Here is a 13,490-nt window from a genome sequence, read left to right on the forward strand (position 1 = left end):
AAAAGGCATTTATACCTTTCAGCATGACAACAACCCAAAGCAAACCTCCACATCAATGGCTTCACTAAAACAGGATCAAGGATTTGGAATGGCCCAGCCAGAGTAAATACCTAAATCCAATCAAAAATCCGTGGGTGGGGGTGATGCCCAGGATATTTGACAGAGTTAGAATGCTTTTGCAAGGAAGAATGGCAAAATATTGATATGTCAAAATGTTCCAAACTGATTTATTCTTACCCAAAAAGATTGAATGCTGTGATAAAATCTAAAGATGCTTCAACTAAGTATTAGTTTAGGGGTGTGCACACTTATGCAACTAGGTTATTGTAATTTTTTCCCCTAAAATGATTCTTATTGTTTATCCCTTTAATGTCCCTTTCACAATAAAGGTAGAAAAAGTTCTGACATGATTTATTTTGGTTTCTGTCTTTTTTTTAACATTACAAAAACCTGCCATTTTAACAGGGGTGTGTAGACCTTTTATATAGACCTGAGATTTTCTTCCACCTGCAACCTGCAAGCATGTGAATATGTGCCACTAGCATTGTCAAGTCGTTCTCCCTTGCCATACTGAGCTTGCAAAATTAGCTGTGCTCCACTAACATGTACACTCCAATTTCCCTGTAGCCCCAGAGAGTGGGGCCCCCCTCGACACTTTGACAGAGTCAGTTAGCCCCAACAGTTTTCTGATTCTCCTGGCTTGTGGTTAAGTGAAGCTAACACAGTTGAGTGGTTTCTCTATAATACCACTGTCTGCTGTGGTGCTTGGTACATTAGCCAGACCACTGCACTCCCCCAATGCCTCCACACTATCTTCCGTCTAGCCAACCAACCTGTTTTCTCTTTGACAGAGGCGTGATAAAAAGAGTAGGGACATGACTACCCTCCATGCACACAGTACAGTGCTCAGTCTCATCCTGAACTAAGATTCCTAGTATCAAAGCAAGCCACGTGGTTCATCGGTGTGAAGCTGGATTTATTGAGATTGCTATCCCAACGTGTGGCTGGCATTATAACACTCACTATTTCAATCTGGTCACTATGCGTGGTACCATCAGATTCTTTTTATTGTGATTGTGAGTAGAGGGGGACCGATATGGGCTTTTTAACTGCTGATGCCGATGCCGATACCTATCCGATTAGCCAATATGAGACAGATATAACACAAATTTAATTAAAGTAAACGAGACATACAGAAAATTGGTGAAATTAAATGAGCATTTGTTGTGCATAATATTTATGTAATATAATATTGCACTTTGCATTCCTTATTGTTGGCTGTGTAAAGTACACCCATAGAGGATTTGTTTTCTGTGCAGCCATCTAACACACATGCAGTATATATCGGCCTTGGCAATATTTCGGTCAACGACTAATGATAAGATATCAATATCCAGGGTGACACGAGGTTGAATGGTGCTCTCAATTTGCCACAAGTCAAGGGGTTTGACCTAAAACAAATAGCAACTATACATAGGTGCTTCTTGATGGGTTCCAGTCTGGTGTCAGCCTGTTATAACACCTCTGTGTCCTTTTGTTTGATTTTGATTAGTTGATATCATATACATTTTTTTGTCATTTTTTCTTTTATTTGTCAAATTCTTAATACTCACAGTGTGACTGATTTGTTTTTGTTTGTGCCTCCTTACATAGGAAACAAACAAACAAAAAGTAAATAAATGTATATTCATACAGGCAGCACCAGAAATTTAAGGTACATACCAACCTAGGTGCTGCATTTTAAATCTGCTGTCCAAGTTTCATTAGAAAATCAGTTAATCAGTCATTAAGCTTATTGAACCTAAGTCACTATCTCTGCCAAGGTTTGTACACTATAGCAGGGGTTTTCAAACCTTTCTTTCAGACAGGGTCCCCTTTAATTGTTAAAAAAAAAATGCCCATACCATCCGTCTTTATACATATCTATTTCATATAAATGTATTTTAATGTGTACAGTATAATAATAGTTTGCCCTTAATTAGTGTATGACTAGTGTAATTAAAAAAAGGTGTGTTAAAATTATTCTCCAGAGTACAATAGAACTGAGTTGAGTTCAGCTGAGTTAAACTGAATTTTCTGACAGCAAGCTTATTATGGATCCAACCATTTCGCCCATCTTAGTTCAGTAGTAAGATTTATATTTTTTCACCAGTCTTTGTGGTTTCAAATATTTTGATTCCAGTAAGAACTGTTCCTCAAAAACAGTCATAACTATAATTTACTAATACTGAAAAAGCTTTCTTCTGCTGTTCTCCCAGCTTCTTGCAGTGATGAGTGTACTATAGTGCATGCTAACGCTTTCAAAAGGTGGAGTGTGTGGATTAATTATAGGAAAGGTTATCTTAAAACAAATCCACAGATCATCCTATAGACATTCTTTCTTCATTTACTGTATTTTTCTTCACACTTGATACAGGCAATAGTTTTAAGCAGAGCACTCTTGTTTTTCATTGAGAGTAACATTTGTTTCTTTCTTTTTGAAAATAGCTTTCAAACTAAAACCTTCACCTTTTTCCTTGTGGTCTAGTGATTTTGAAAGACTAAGAAATATAGCAGGTTTGGAATCATAATGGGTTGGTCCACCAAGCTTCAGAAACCTGGAAAAGAAGTTCATGTGTTGAACGCTCATGCCATCTTGTGGATAAATCTTAGAATCTGAATACAGTCATTGAGATAATCAGGGAGGAATTCCCTCTCTCTGCTCTGACTGTAGGCACACAGCACATAAATCTGTGACTCATTTCAGCTACAAGGAAAGATGAATCATTCACTATGCTCAATAAAGTAATGGACTCAATAAAAGGCTTTGTAGAGATAGCAGAGGTCTATGCATGCTGAAACTGGTGCTTTTGTCTTGTAAAATATAAAGTCATATAGTATACTTCATAAATACCTACAGTGTCTACAGTAGTTTGGTTATCCTCTGAAACCATATGCTTGAAGACATGACAACAACTACTGTCTACAACTGCTGATTGTAGTGTGTTAATGATCCACTAAATTGTAAGGCAACCATGTTTAAATTACAGAATAGTAATGACATAAATTACACAATCTTTTATCTTCTATTATCAGTGATTTATGCCTTTCTCTCAAAGGAGGATTCAATATGAGAAATTATGTTTATGAGATTTTGTGTGTGGATCATATATTACTCCATGTTACATGGCCAGCCTTGACACACATACAGTATAGACTACATGCCTCTACTTTTTTTACTCAGTTATTAATACAATGAGATACAATATGGTTTAAAAGTCTGAGTCAAACTGTTTATATATAATCAGTTGTGACAAACTAACATGATATTGATAAGTTTCTAAATCAAGATTGCTTGGGATCTTACTAGTATTTGTGAATCTATTTATTGAACAGAGTAACACAATGCATAGGGGACTGTATTATTTCCATTTAAGATGGAAGTCATTTCTATAATTTATCATTCAATAGCTTAGGAGCATTTCTATACATAATGTAAAAAAAAAAGAAAAAAAAAAGAAAAGAAAGGTTTTGGTAGTGGGTTAACTTCCTTAACTACCTGACATGTCTAAACACAGTTGTGCTTATAAAAGTGTGCCTTGTACCCTAACAAAATCATCTGTATTCCATGAAAAATTCAGCTGCTTGCACCCTCAGGAAGGGGTGAAAGGGGAAACTATGTAGTTCTCTCTGGCCTCCGCCCTATAACAATGACTGGTCACTGAGCAACCTCGTGTTTGCATGGAAACCAATAACAGTGCCTGGCCACAATGTGCTGAGCAGTGAGGGAAGCAAAAATATATTTCAAAACAAAGTTATGGAAAAAACAAGACATATTGAAGAAAAAAAAATCAATCACATGTTCACATTTGTTAACACTTACCCTCAAAATAAACAGTGAGTAATCAGTGGTTTTCCAGTCATTTGTAATAATTTAGTCACCACGATGTCTACAGCACTGATCTAAAGTCTGTAGTGTCATGTGATCTCTAGAGTCTAGAACATTCTAAAGAGTCTGTACAGGGGCGTGAGGTCAAAGCTTAATTCCAGTGCAGTGGCAAAGTAAGCACAGGCAGGTCCAATTTACAAAAGACTTAAAGCAGTTTAATGTTTTTCGGGTCAGTTTCTGGGCATCAGATTTTCTGGACAATGTCGCTTTCCCTAATCTAAGACTGTAATTTGTAATTAATTTTGTGTTGTGAATGGCATTCCACAGACCTTGAAAACGCTGAAATATTGCTGGAAACTATAAAGTGAAGTATGCAGGGCAAAGAGTAGAATGTCATAAATGACATGCCATGCCCAATTTCCCACTGGACTTTTACCTCTAAGCCTGTGCATTGAGAGATAACAGCAAACAGGTTTGTCAATGTACCATCCAACCTCCTCACATTCTGTTTTGTTTCTATTTCACTTTTATTAACACTCATACATACATATATTGTTCGTTTCCAGTTTTAAAGGCAACGGCACAATCTGCAATTAAAGGACAACATCATTATTACAGCACAAAAGTGTAAATACTCGTTAATCCTCGTTGCTTGTCTTTTCATTTTCGGGCTCCTAACTTCTTCAAATGTAACTGATAACACTGTTCGCAGGCAATGGACAGACCAACCACTAAAGACACAAACTCCTCAAAGCTCACTTCTCCGTCTCGATTTGTGTCCAGGTCCCTCATGATCTTGTCCACTGTACCAGGGTCTTTTTGAGACTGTAGGAAAGGAGGAAGAGTGCAAGGTGAACATATGGGAAGAACCAACCAACCAAACCTCAACCAGATGACCATCATAACTGAAGAAAAGATGCAGACATGTTTTTACAGAAAGTCTGTTAACCTGTAGTGAAAAGCTAAAGAAGCATTAATCTAAGCAATATAGCTGTAGGAATCTTACAGGATAAACATGGAGGAATTTCAAAATCTAAACCTTACACAGTCTTAATTCTAAATATAGTCTTCATATGGTACGGTCAGAAACCTGAAAACTTCTGCAAGAGCCTTGTGAGGAAAAGAGTGAGGATGACAAATGCTCATTACCCTGAGGAAGTTGGAGAGCTCGTTCTCCATCAGCTCCCTGAGCTCACGCCGGCTCAGAGTGTTGGTGTTCCCCTCTCTGGACGCGTAGCGGTGGAACACCAAAATCAGGGACTCCATAGCCTTTTCAAGGTCCGACGGCATGGCTGTGGTGGTTCTCTCTGTGTGTGTGTTTGTGTGTGTGTGTGTGTGAGAGAGATTGAGAGAGAGAGAGAGAGAGAGAGAGAGAAAGAAAGTCCAAAACTTAGTATATCTTCCATAACACAATCTGTGTATATACACTTTAGTTATCTAGCCACTGCTCAGCTTGAGTTACTGAAGGAAACCTCATTCAGTTGGTAATAGCAATGAGATGAAACATACAGTCCAACCTATGCACACTCAGACACACATGAGTGCATATATATCAACTGCAAATTACAAAACTAATTGAAAGAAAGAAAGAAAGAAAGAAAGAGGGAAAGAAAGAAAAGAGCCATTCTCCTGCAGATGAATGACAGTGTGGAAAAAGAGTGTGGAGTACAACCACTGGAAAATAAGCAAGAGGAAAGTTGTGGGAGAGAAGATGCAGATGCCAGAGTGTTTATATAAAATACATTTTGGGCTCATTTTTGAAAAGAAAAAAGCCTAAGATATGCTATTATTTGGCAACTTTGGGTGATGCTGAAGAATATGCAGAAATGAAGAACGGACAAAGTGAGGAATAAAGAGAAAGAGAAAAACAAAGGACAGAAGCCATGGTGGAAATCTAAATATGAAGATAGGTATGTAGAGAAGACAAAGAGATATAGAGAGAAAAAAAATAAGTGAGAGAAAAAAGAGGGAGTGAGACAGAGACAGAGAAGGAAAGTGTGACAGAGTATGTTCAGTTGTGTACTCACTAAATATTGTTTATGCAACTTTTATCCAAAATCTCAGTCTGCTTTGAGATAAATGAATATAAAATTACCCAAAAACTCCCAAGCACAACTGCATTAAACAAATAAAACAATAAGAACACAAATAGGTATATGGAATGGAAAAACTGCTTAGTGCTTATAACCAAGACAATACACCTCAAATATCAACAGTATTGAATTCAGCAGTCACAAATGACCACAAATGTGAGGAAATTCAACAACGTGTTCATTCAACACTGCGGTGGGTTAATTAATAGGACCAGAATTCTATCTCAAGGCTAAATATTGGTAATAGCAGAAACAATACTCTGTAATTTAATAGCAAATTTATCCCCTGTCTACACTCCCAACCCATTCATAACCCACCCAAATTGTCAGTACAGCCTTACCAAACAGGAGTGTGAAGAAAAGAAGAGGACAGCAGAGTCGAGCTGGAGAAGTGTAGTCTGTGGGACTGTGTGGTTGTGAATTTATAGATGGGCGCCGCCCTTCAGTAGGAAACTGAGGGAGTCATCAGAGTAAAGCAATGCCATGATGATAACTACAGTGCTTATCCACTCAAAAACAAGTGTGTAAGGTTTAACCAAAAAAAAAATAGTCATGGAATTGTCTAAAAGTGTGACGAAGAGTGATTCAAGGGTTAAAATGAGTCATGGAAGAAGCAGTTATGTGAAAATGTGTCGTTACATGTTGCATGTAAGAACTGGACTGAGCTACTTGATAGAGTCCAAAATTATTTTAAATGAGCAGTACTCAGTTGGGTTAAAGTGAACCTGAAAGGGAACTATCATATGCTTTTGGTGTGCAAAAATACAAGTGAATTCAAAAAGGGACTATGTTTAGAAATACACAAATAAAAGAAGATGAATGAATGTGTCACATAACACAGAGTGAGCAGAAAGTGCTTCATACCGTACACTTACTTGTGGGTTTTATTTAGTTGACATAAATAAGGTACAGTGCCCTCCACTAATTGGCATCCTTGGTAAATATGAGTAAAGAAGGCTGTGAAAAATTGTCTTTATTGTCTAACCCTTGATCTTGTGTTCACAAAAATACTCTGCTCTCGTGGATATCAAACAATTGCACACAAAACACAGGTTTATCATAAAATCTTTGTTAAATATAGGTGTGCAACAATTACTGGCACCCGTATGAATTCATATGAGAAAATTATATTTATATTCCCATTTATATTTTGTACACCTGGGTGACTAGGAACAGGAAATTGTTCAACCATGACTTCCTGTTTCACAGGGGTATAAATATGAGGTAACACATAGGCCAAATTCCCTTAGTCATTCATAACAATGGGTAAGACCAAGGAATAAAACTGTGATGTGCAGCAAAAGGTTGTTGAGCGTCACAAAATGGGAAGTGGCTATAAGGAAATAGCACAACAATAAGGGCAATTAAGGCAATAATTAAGAAGTTCCAAGTGGATCATATTTTTACGATGCCTTTAGGGAAGTTTTGGAGCTGGAAAGTTTTGGTTACTTGTACTGTAAACAGAGGGACAGAAATCTCCCAGGTTTCATTAAAAATGTCTTCATTTGTGTTCCAAAGATGAATGAAAGTCTTATGGGTTTGGAACGACATGAGGGTTAGATATTAATAACAGAATTTCATTTTTGGGTGAACTACCCCTTTAACTTCTCTATATAAGTTCTGGTTTCTGTGGGTCTTTGTTGAGCTTTTGCCATTTGTTGTTGTGTGTACTTTGTTATCATCTATATTTTTTTATGATTCTTGATCCGTGTTCATAGTTCATGTTGGTGGTGCTTGTTATTAAATTGGGTTTTTTTTCTTTTACGTTCCACAATAAACTGTCTGCACTTGCATCTGCCTCCACCATCTCTACCTGACAGAAAGCTTGACTGAAGCATAGATGTAGCAGGCGTGCTGAAGTTTGTGCAGAACAGAACCACCTAATCATGGAACAGCAGCAGTGGTTCAAGTTGCTCGACACCACGCTGGCTTGACTTGCGGCACTCCGCCTTTCTGGTCAGCTGAGGATGTCGCTCAGCCACTCCATTATGCTGAGGACATCACTCTGCCTCCCAGCTCCATTGAGGACGTTGCTTCGCCTTCCTGCTCAGCTGAGGATGACACTCTTCCAACTTGCTTTGCAGTGTATGTCACTCCCTTCTCTGGCTCCGCCGTGGACGTTGCTTCACCTTTTTTATTCAGCTAAAACAGCATTAGTGAGGTTGAGGTCAGGCACTGATGTTGGGTGAGGAGGCTCCACTTCCAGTTCATCCCGAAGGTGTTCAGCGTTAAAGGGTTGAGGTCAGGGCTCTGTGCAGGACACTCGAGTTCTTCCACCTTTTTCCAACCTTAAAGACACACCATGTCTACATGGAGCTGGTTTTGTGCGCTTTGTGTCACACTGGAACAGGTTTGGGGCCTCTTAGTTCCAGTGAAGGGAAACTGTAATGAGTAATGAGTAGTGCCTGCTCGGCGTGGCTCAAGGTCCCTTTCAAGAACCTTCAAACTAACTGTTCCTCAGTGTTGGAATGAACTTCCAACCTCAATCCAGACCACGGAATCTGTCACCATCTTCAAGAAGCGGCCAAAGACCCACCTCTTCCGAGAACACCTAACCAACCCCCCCAAAAAATTATTTAAATAAATAAATAAATAAACAAACAAACAAACCTACTCTGCACACTTTGCTTCTTCTAGAACTCAATTAATGGATCTTATATGGTAGTACTAGCCTACTTGTGTCGTTCTCTTCTTCTCTTCTTTGCTTGTATTTTCTCATTTGTAAGTCGCTTTGGATAAAAGAGTCTGCTAAATGAATAAATGTAAATGTAACTGTAATGCTTCAGCATGCAGAGACATTTGTGGTAACAGTTTGAAGAAACACATATGTGTGCGATGCTCAGGTGTCCTCATACTTTTGGCCATGTAGTGTATTTTCCTTAAATGTTCTTAAAAAGCTCATCAGTACTTAACTTACAGCATGCTATCTAATTATGCTATAACTATCCATCCATCCATCTTCTATACCGATTATCCTTTTCAGGGTCACGGGGAAACCTGGAGCCCATCGGGCACAAGGTGAGGTACACCCTGGACAGGGTGCCAATCCATTGCAGGGCACACTCTCATACACCACAGACACTTTGGACATGCCAATCAAGGTCCCTTTCAAGAACCTTTCAACCTTCCTCAGTGGTGGAATGAACTTCCTAACTGCCAATCAGCCTACCATGCATGTCTTTGGACTGGGAAACCCGGAGGAAACCCCCGCAGCATGGGGAGAACATGCAAACTCCACACACACAGGGCCATGGTGGGACTCGAACCCCCGACCCTGGAGGTGTGAGGCTTAGCTTAGCTAACCACTAAGCCACCGTGCTATGCTATAACTTCTGTATATATATATATATTTTGTGGGTTTTTTTTTTTTTTTTTTAATGAGTTAAAGCCAGTGAAAGAACAAGCTTGCAAAGACTAATCCCAACCTTCAGACAGCCATGACCTAAGATTTATATCTGATATGGACTTTTATTCCTATAACACACACACACACACGCACACACACTTTTCTAAAAGCTCATAGTAGGAGTCCAAGCTTTGAATATGCTCTAACAGAAGCTCTGACTTGGATTTACGCGTGGAGATTTTAAAAGCAGACGACAGCCATGTTTTTTATAGCCTGTTTTAGACGCCAGAGTGGATTGCGCATGCACTCTGGAGGGAAGAGAGAAGATGCTCGTCGCTATAGAAACAGGATGCCGGCACGCTGCGGGGATGTCGCACAGAGGCGGGGAAGGACGGGGAAAAGAAAAAGGGGGAAAAAAACCCACAGGCTTAACAGTAGCGCACTGACGACGCCGGCATCCCACTAACCCACATTCCCCTGCAGTCCGAAGGAGCGGAGGGTGTAAAAGGACGTGCTGGTTTCTGTTAACCTGTTAAGGACTGCTACACCCCGAAAAAAAATGGTAACGACTGGCGTGTATTTGTGCTCGTTTCTAATCCGCCTGCTTTAGACCGACACAGGTGACTTTAATAGCCGCGTAATGGAACGCGTAAGGCGTGTAGTGGCGGTTGATACCTGTATAAGGCAGCCTTAAGCGAAGAAAAACCGGTGTAGATTTGTTTTGCGCTAATATAACGTGTCGGCCATGCTGTACGTGTCCACCGGGATCTTATAGCTCCGGTAACGGGGGGGTGGATACAGTTCCATCATGGCGCCCAAATACCAGGTGAAGGTAAGCGCAGTGCTCACTGATGCAGGGACCGGTAAGCTCTCCAGACGCTTTATAGCCTACTCGAATTAAACCACACAACACTTTAAGCATTATTGTAATTATTATGATTAAGCACGGAATGGAAAAAGCCTGAATTTGATGTGCTTGTGGAAGGAGTGGTGTAGCGGTGTGAGGGATGGAGGTGACGCAGAGCCCTAGCTTTAATGACATTGGTGAATGACAGTGAGACACAACTGTGGAGTCCCATAAGGATTGAGAGAGAGAGAGAGAGAGAGCGCACTCCCATCAGGATAGAAATGTTTCCTCACAGGATATTGATTAATTTGCAGTGACTGTTCCCTTTAAAGTAGTTTGTAAAGGTCCAGTTAGGCTTCATCACATTCCTTGCTTACAATGCTGAGGCTACTAACATGACTGAATAGCAACAACCACCGCAGACTCTGAACAGATGAAAATGTTTCATTTAACACCGGAAGAATAAACACACAGTGCTGCTTCAAAGTTTGTAGAATTGTCTCTATTTCTGCATAAATATGACCTTAAACATCTAGTTCTAAAAGTAGATAAAGAGAACCCAAATAAACTAATGAGAAAAATAAATATTATACTTGGGTCATTTATTTATTGAGGAAAATGATCCAATATTACATATCTGTGAGTGGCAAAAGTATGTGAATGTTTGCTTTCAGTATCTGGTGTGAGCCCCTTGTGCAGCAGTAAACGTTTCCAGAAACTGATCAGTCCTGCACATCGGCTTGGAGGTATTTTAGCCCATTTCTCAGTACAGAACAGCTTCAACTCTGGGCTGTTGGTGGGTTTCCTCACATGAGCTGATTGCTTCAGGTCCTTCCACAACATTTCTATTGGATTAAGGTCAGGACTTTGACTTGGCCATTCCAAAGCATTAACTTCATTCTTCTTTAACCATTCTTTGGTAGAATGACTAGTGTGCTTAGGGTCGTTGTCCTGCTGCATGACCCACTTTCTCTTGAGATTCAGTTCATGGACAGATATCCTCACATTTACCTTTACAATTCGGTGGTATTATTCATAATTCATTGTTCCATCAATGTTGGCAAGTCGTCCTAGCCCAGATGCAGAAAAACAGGCCCAAAACATTAGACTACCACCACCATGTTTCACAGATTGTATAATGTTCTTATGCTGGAATGCAGTGTTTTTCCTTTCTCCAAGCATAACACTTCTCATTTAAACAAAATAGTTCTGTTTTGGTCTCATCCATCCACAAAACATTTTTTTAATAGCCTTCTGGCTTGTCCGCGTGATCTTTAGCAAACTGCAGTTTTGCAACAATGTTCTTTTCAATGTCCAGTGTCTTTCTCCTTGCAACCCTTTCTCCTTTTGCTTGTATTTCCTCATTAGTAAGTTGCTTTGGATAAAAGCATCTGCTAAGTGAATAAATGTAAATGTAACCCTGCCATACACACCATTGTTGTTCAGTGTTCTTCTGATGGTGGACATTAACATTAACCAATGTGAGAGATGCCTTTAGTTGATTAGAAATTATCCTTATGACGCAAGCTTTCTAAAAAAATTGTGTGCCTATACGTGTCTGTATTTATATCCCTTTAGAGCACATTATCTTTTCAATAAGAATAACGTATTTGTATTTGGTTGCATCCCTAATAATAATGGAAAGGAACGAGTTTCTGATTATTATCCTCTTCTAACAAAAAGATTCTAATGCACCAGGTTGTATTTGCACCCTCAAAAAAGTCAGCAAGTCGTTGGCCGAGGTTTCAGCTATAAGACGAGATCACGTACAGTAGATATTATTTATGTTTGGCTAGTGTAGTAGAATTTTTTTGTGCACACATCTAACAGTGCAGAGAAGACAGGAGTTATATGATGACTTAAACATAATTACATACAAAATCTTTTGTGAAAATCAATAAGGAGTAGTTTTTTCTCTTTGTTAAACCTACATTCTCAACTATGACTAAGAGAACTAATACCCCAGATACAAAATCTGCTTGTCCCAGGCTCCTGGGCTCATGATTTGTCCACCCCTGTAGCATCATGTTATATTCAGCAAACATAATTATGTATATTTTTTTTACTTAGCTTGTTTTTGTGGTAATGGAAATAACAATGTCACTGAATTAACAGAAAACTTCAGTGTCATAAATTGCTACACATTTAAGCCACATGTATACCTATGAACCTTGCAGGTGGGTTTCTAATGGAAGTGAAGCCGCTATTTTTGTTTGAAACTTGTAATACAAATTGCTAGTAGAATGAACTAGGTAATATGGGTAGAGAAAACATAATGTTTGCATATTTGTATTTTCAGTAATATATTTTATAGAGATATTCTTGTGTTTGTGACCCCCAAATCTTCTCCAGTTTTTGTGAAAATCTAGCTAAAGATCCATTAATTTAATCTGATAATCTATACAGAATGATAGATCTGGTAGATAAAGGCATATTTAGATATTTAGTCAAACTGTTCTTTTATGAGTGAGCTTCAAGCAACGCATGCTGGCTCAGACTGTGGGTAGCTAGCTGTGACAGAAGTTTGTGACTCAGCAAAATTCATGAGAAGGTTTTGAGACCATCTATCCGGGAGCTTCTGAGTCGGACACTGTACTTATACAGCTGGTACAATTTATGAGTTTAAAGGGGAACTTTAAGCTAGTGTGAAGGTTTTAAGTGCCTTGACCTAAACCTTTGAGTCAAACATTAATATGAAAATATTAATATGAAATATTCAGTGATATCTAGTAGAGGTTGACTGATTGATCGGTTTTGCTGGAGCTATCAGTTATCAGCAAAATTTTGTTGTGTTATTTGAAGTGTTGTTGTTTTTTCATTTTGGACGTCTATATTTTTAGTTGTTATTAGGAGTCTTATTTTTTGCTTCAGTTTGGATGTATATGTTTTATTTACTTTAATATTTATTAATTGTTAACATATATATTAATATTTATATATTTATTTAAATAAAAAAACATTTTCATGGTACAGTCAGTATTGCTTATTTTTCTAATAAGTTCAGCAATCTTTTACATTGAGTGTTATGTTTTCATACATTAACAATTTAAATTTTTTTTCAGTTGATTAATCAGTTATTGGCAGGTATGGCCAACTTAGTTATCGGTATCTGTAATATTTATTTATTTATTTATTTATTAATTTTTTTGACAGTCAACCTCTAATATCTAGTAACCTTGTGTAACCTCAGAAACATTTGAGGTGGAGGTGCAGTAGTCTATTTTCTCCTAGAATGGATAGCATCTGTCAGTCCACTGTAGCAAAGTTAGAGGACGTAATCAATTTGCAGTGTAGGAGACCGGTCCTGAGCTCAGCACTCTGTGTTTAGTGAGCTAA

At 38.6% G+C, this 13,490-nt stretch overlaps 1 protein-coding gene across 1 annotated transcript; it reads right to left on the bottom strand.

The window, feature by feature from the left end:
• Positions 1-4,371: 4,371 nt before the first annotated feature.
• On the bottom strand, positions 4,372-6,375 carry s100a10a (S100 calcium binding protein A10a). The gene is made up of 3 exons (XM_053638399.1): positions 6,303-6,375; positions 5,018-5,175; positions 4,372-4,693 (listed from the first exon to the last, which is right to left on the bottom strand). Exons 2-3 carry the CDS (start codon positions 5,156-5,158, stop codon positions 4,529-4,531), a joined length of 306 nt encoding a protein of 101 aa, XP_053494374.1. The 5' UTR covers positions 5,159-5,175; positions 6,303-6,375; the 3' UTR covers positions 4,372-4,528.
• Between the last annotated feature and the right edge of the window lie 7,115 nt (positions 6,376-13,490).

Source organism: Ictalurus furcatus, chromosome 12 (genome assembly GCF_023375685.1).
Source record: "Ictalurus furcatus strain D&B chromosome 12, Billie_1.0, whole genome shotgun sequence".
Lineage (NCBI taxonomy): Eukaryota > Metazoa > Chordata > Actinopteri > Siluriformes > Ictaluridae > Ictalurus > Ictalurus furcatus.

What these genes read in the sequence shown, in the direction of transcription:
- s100a10a (XM_053638399.1), bottom strand. Translation starts at nt 5,158, where the DNA reads ATGCCGTCGGACCTTGAAAAGGCTATGGAGTCCCTGATTTTGGTGTTC. An exon ending in AGCTCTCCAACTTCCTCAGG is followed by an intron (nt 4,694 to 5,017) that starts GTAATGAGCATT and finishes CCTTTCCTACAG; the next exon opens with TCTCAAAAAGACCCTGGTAC.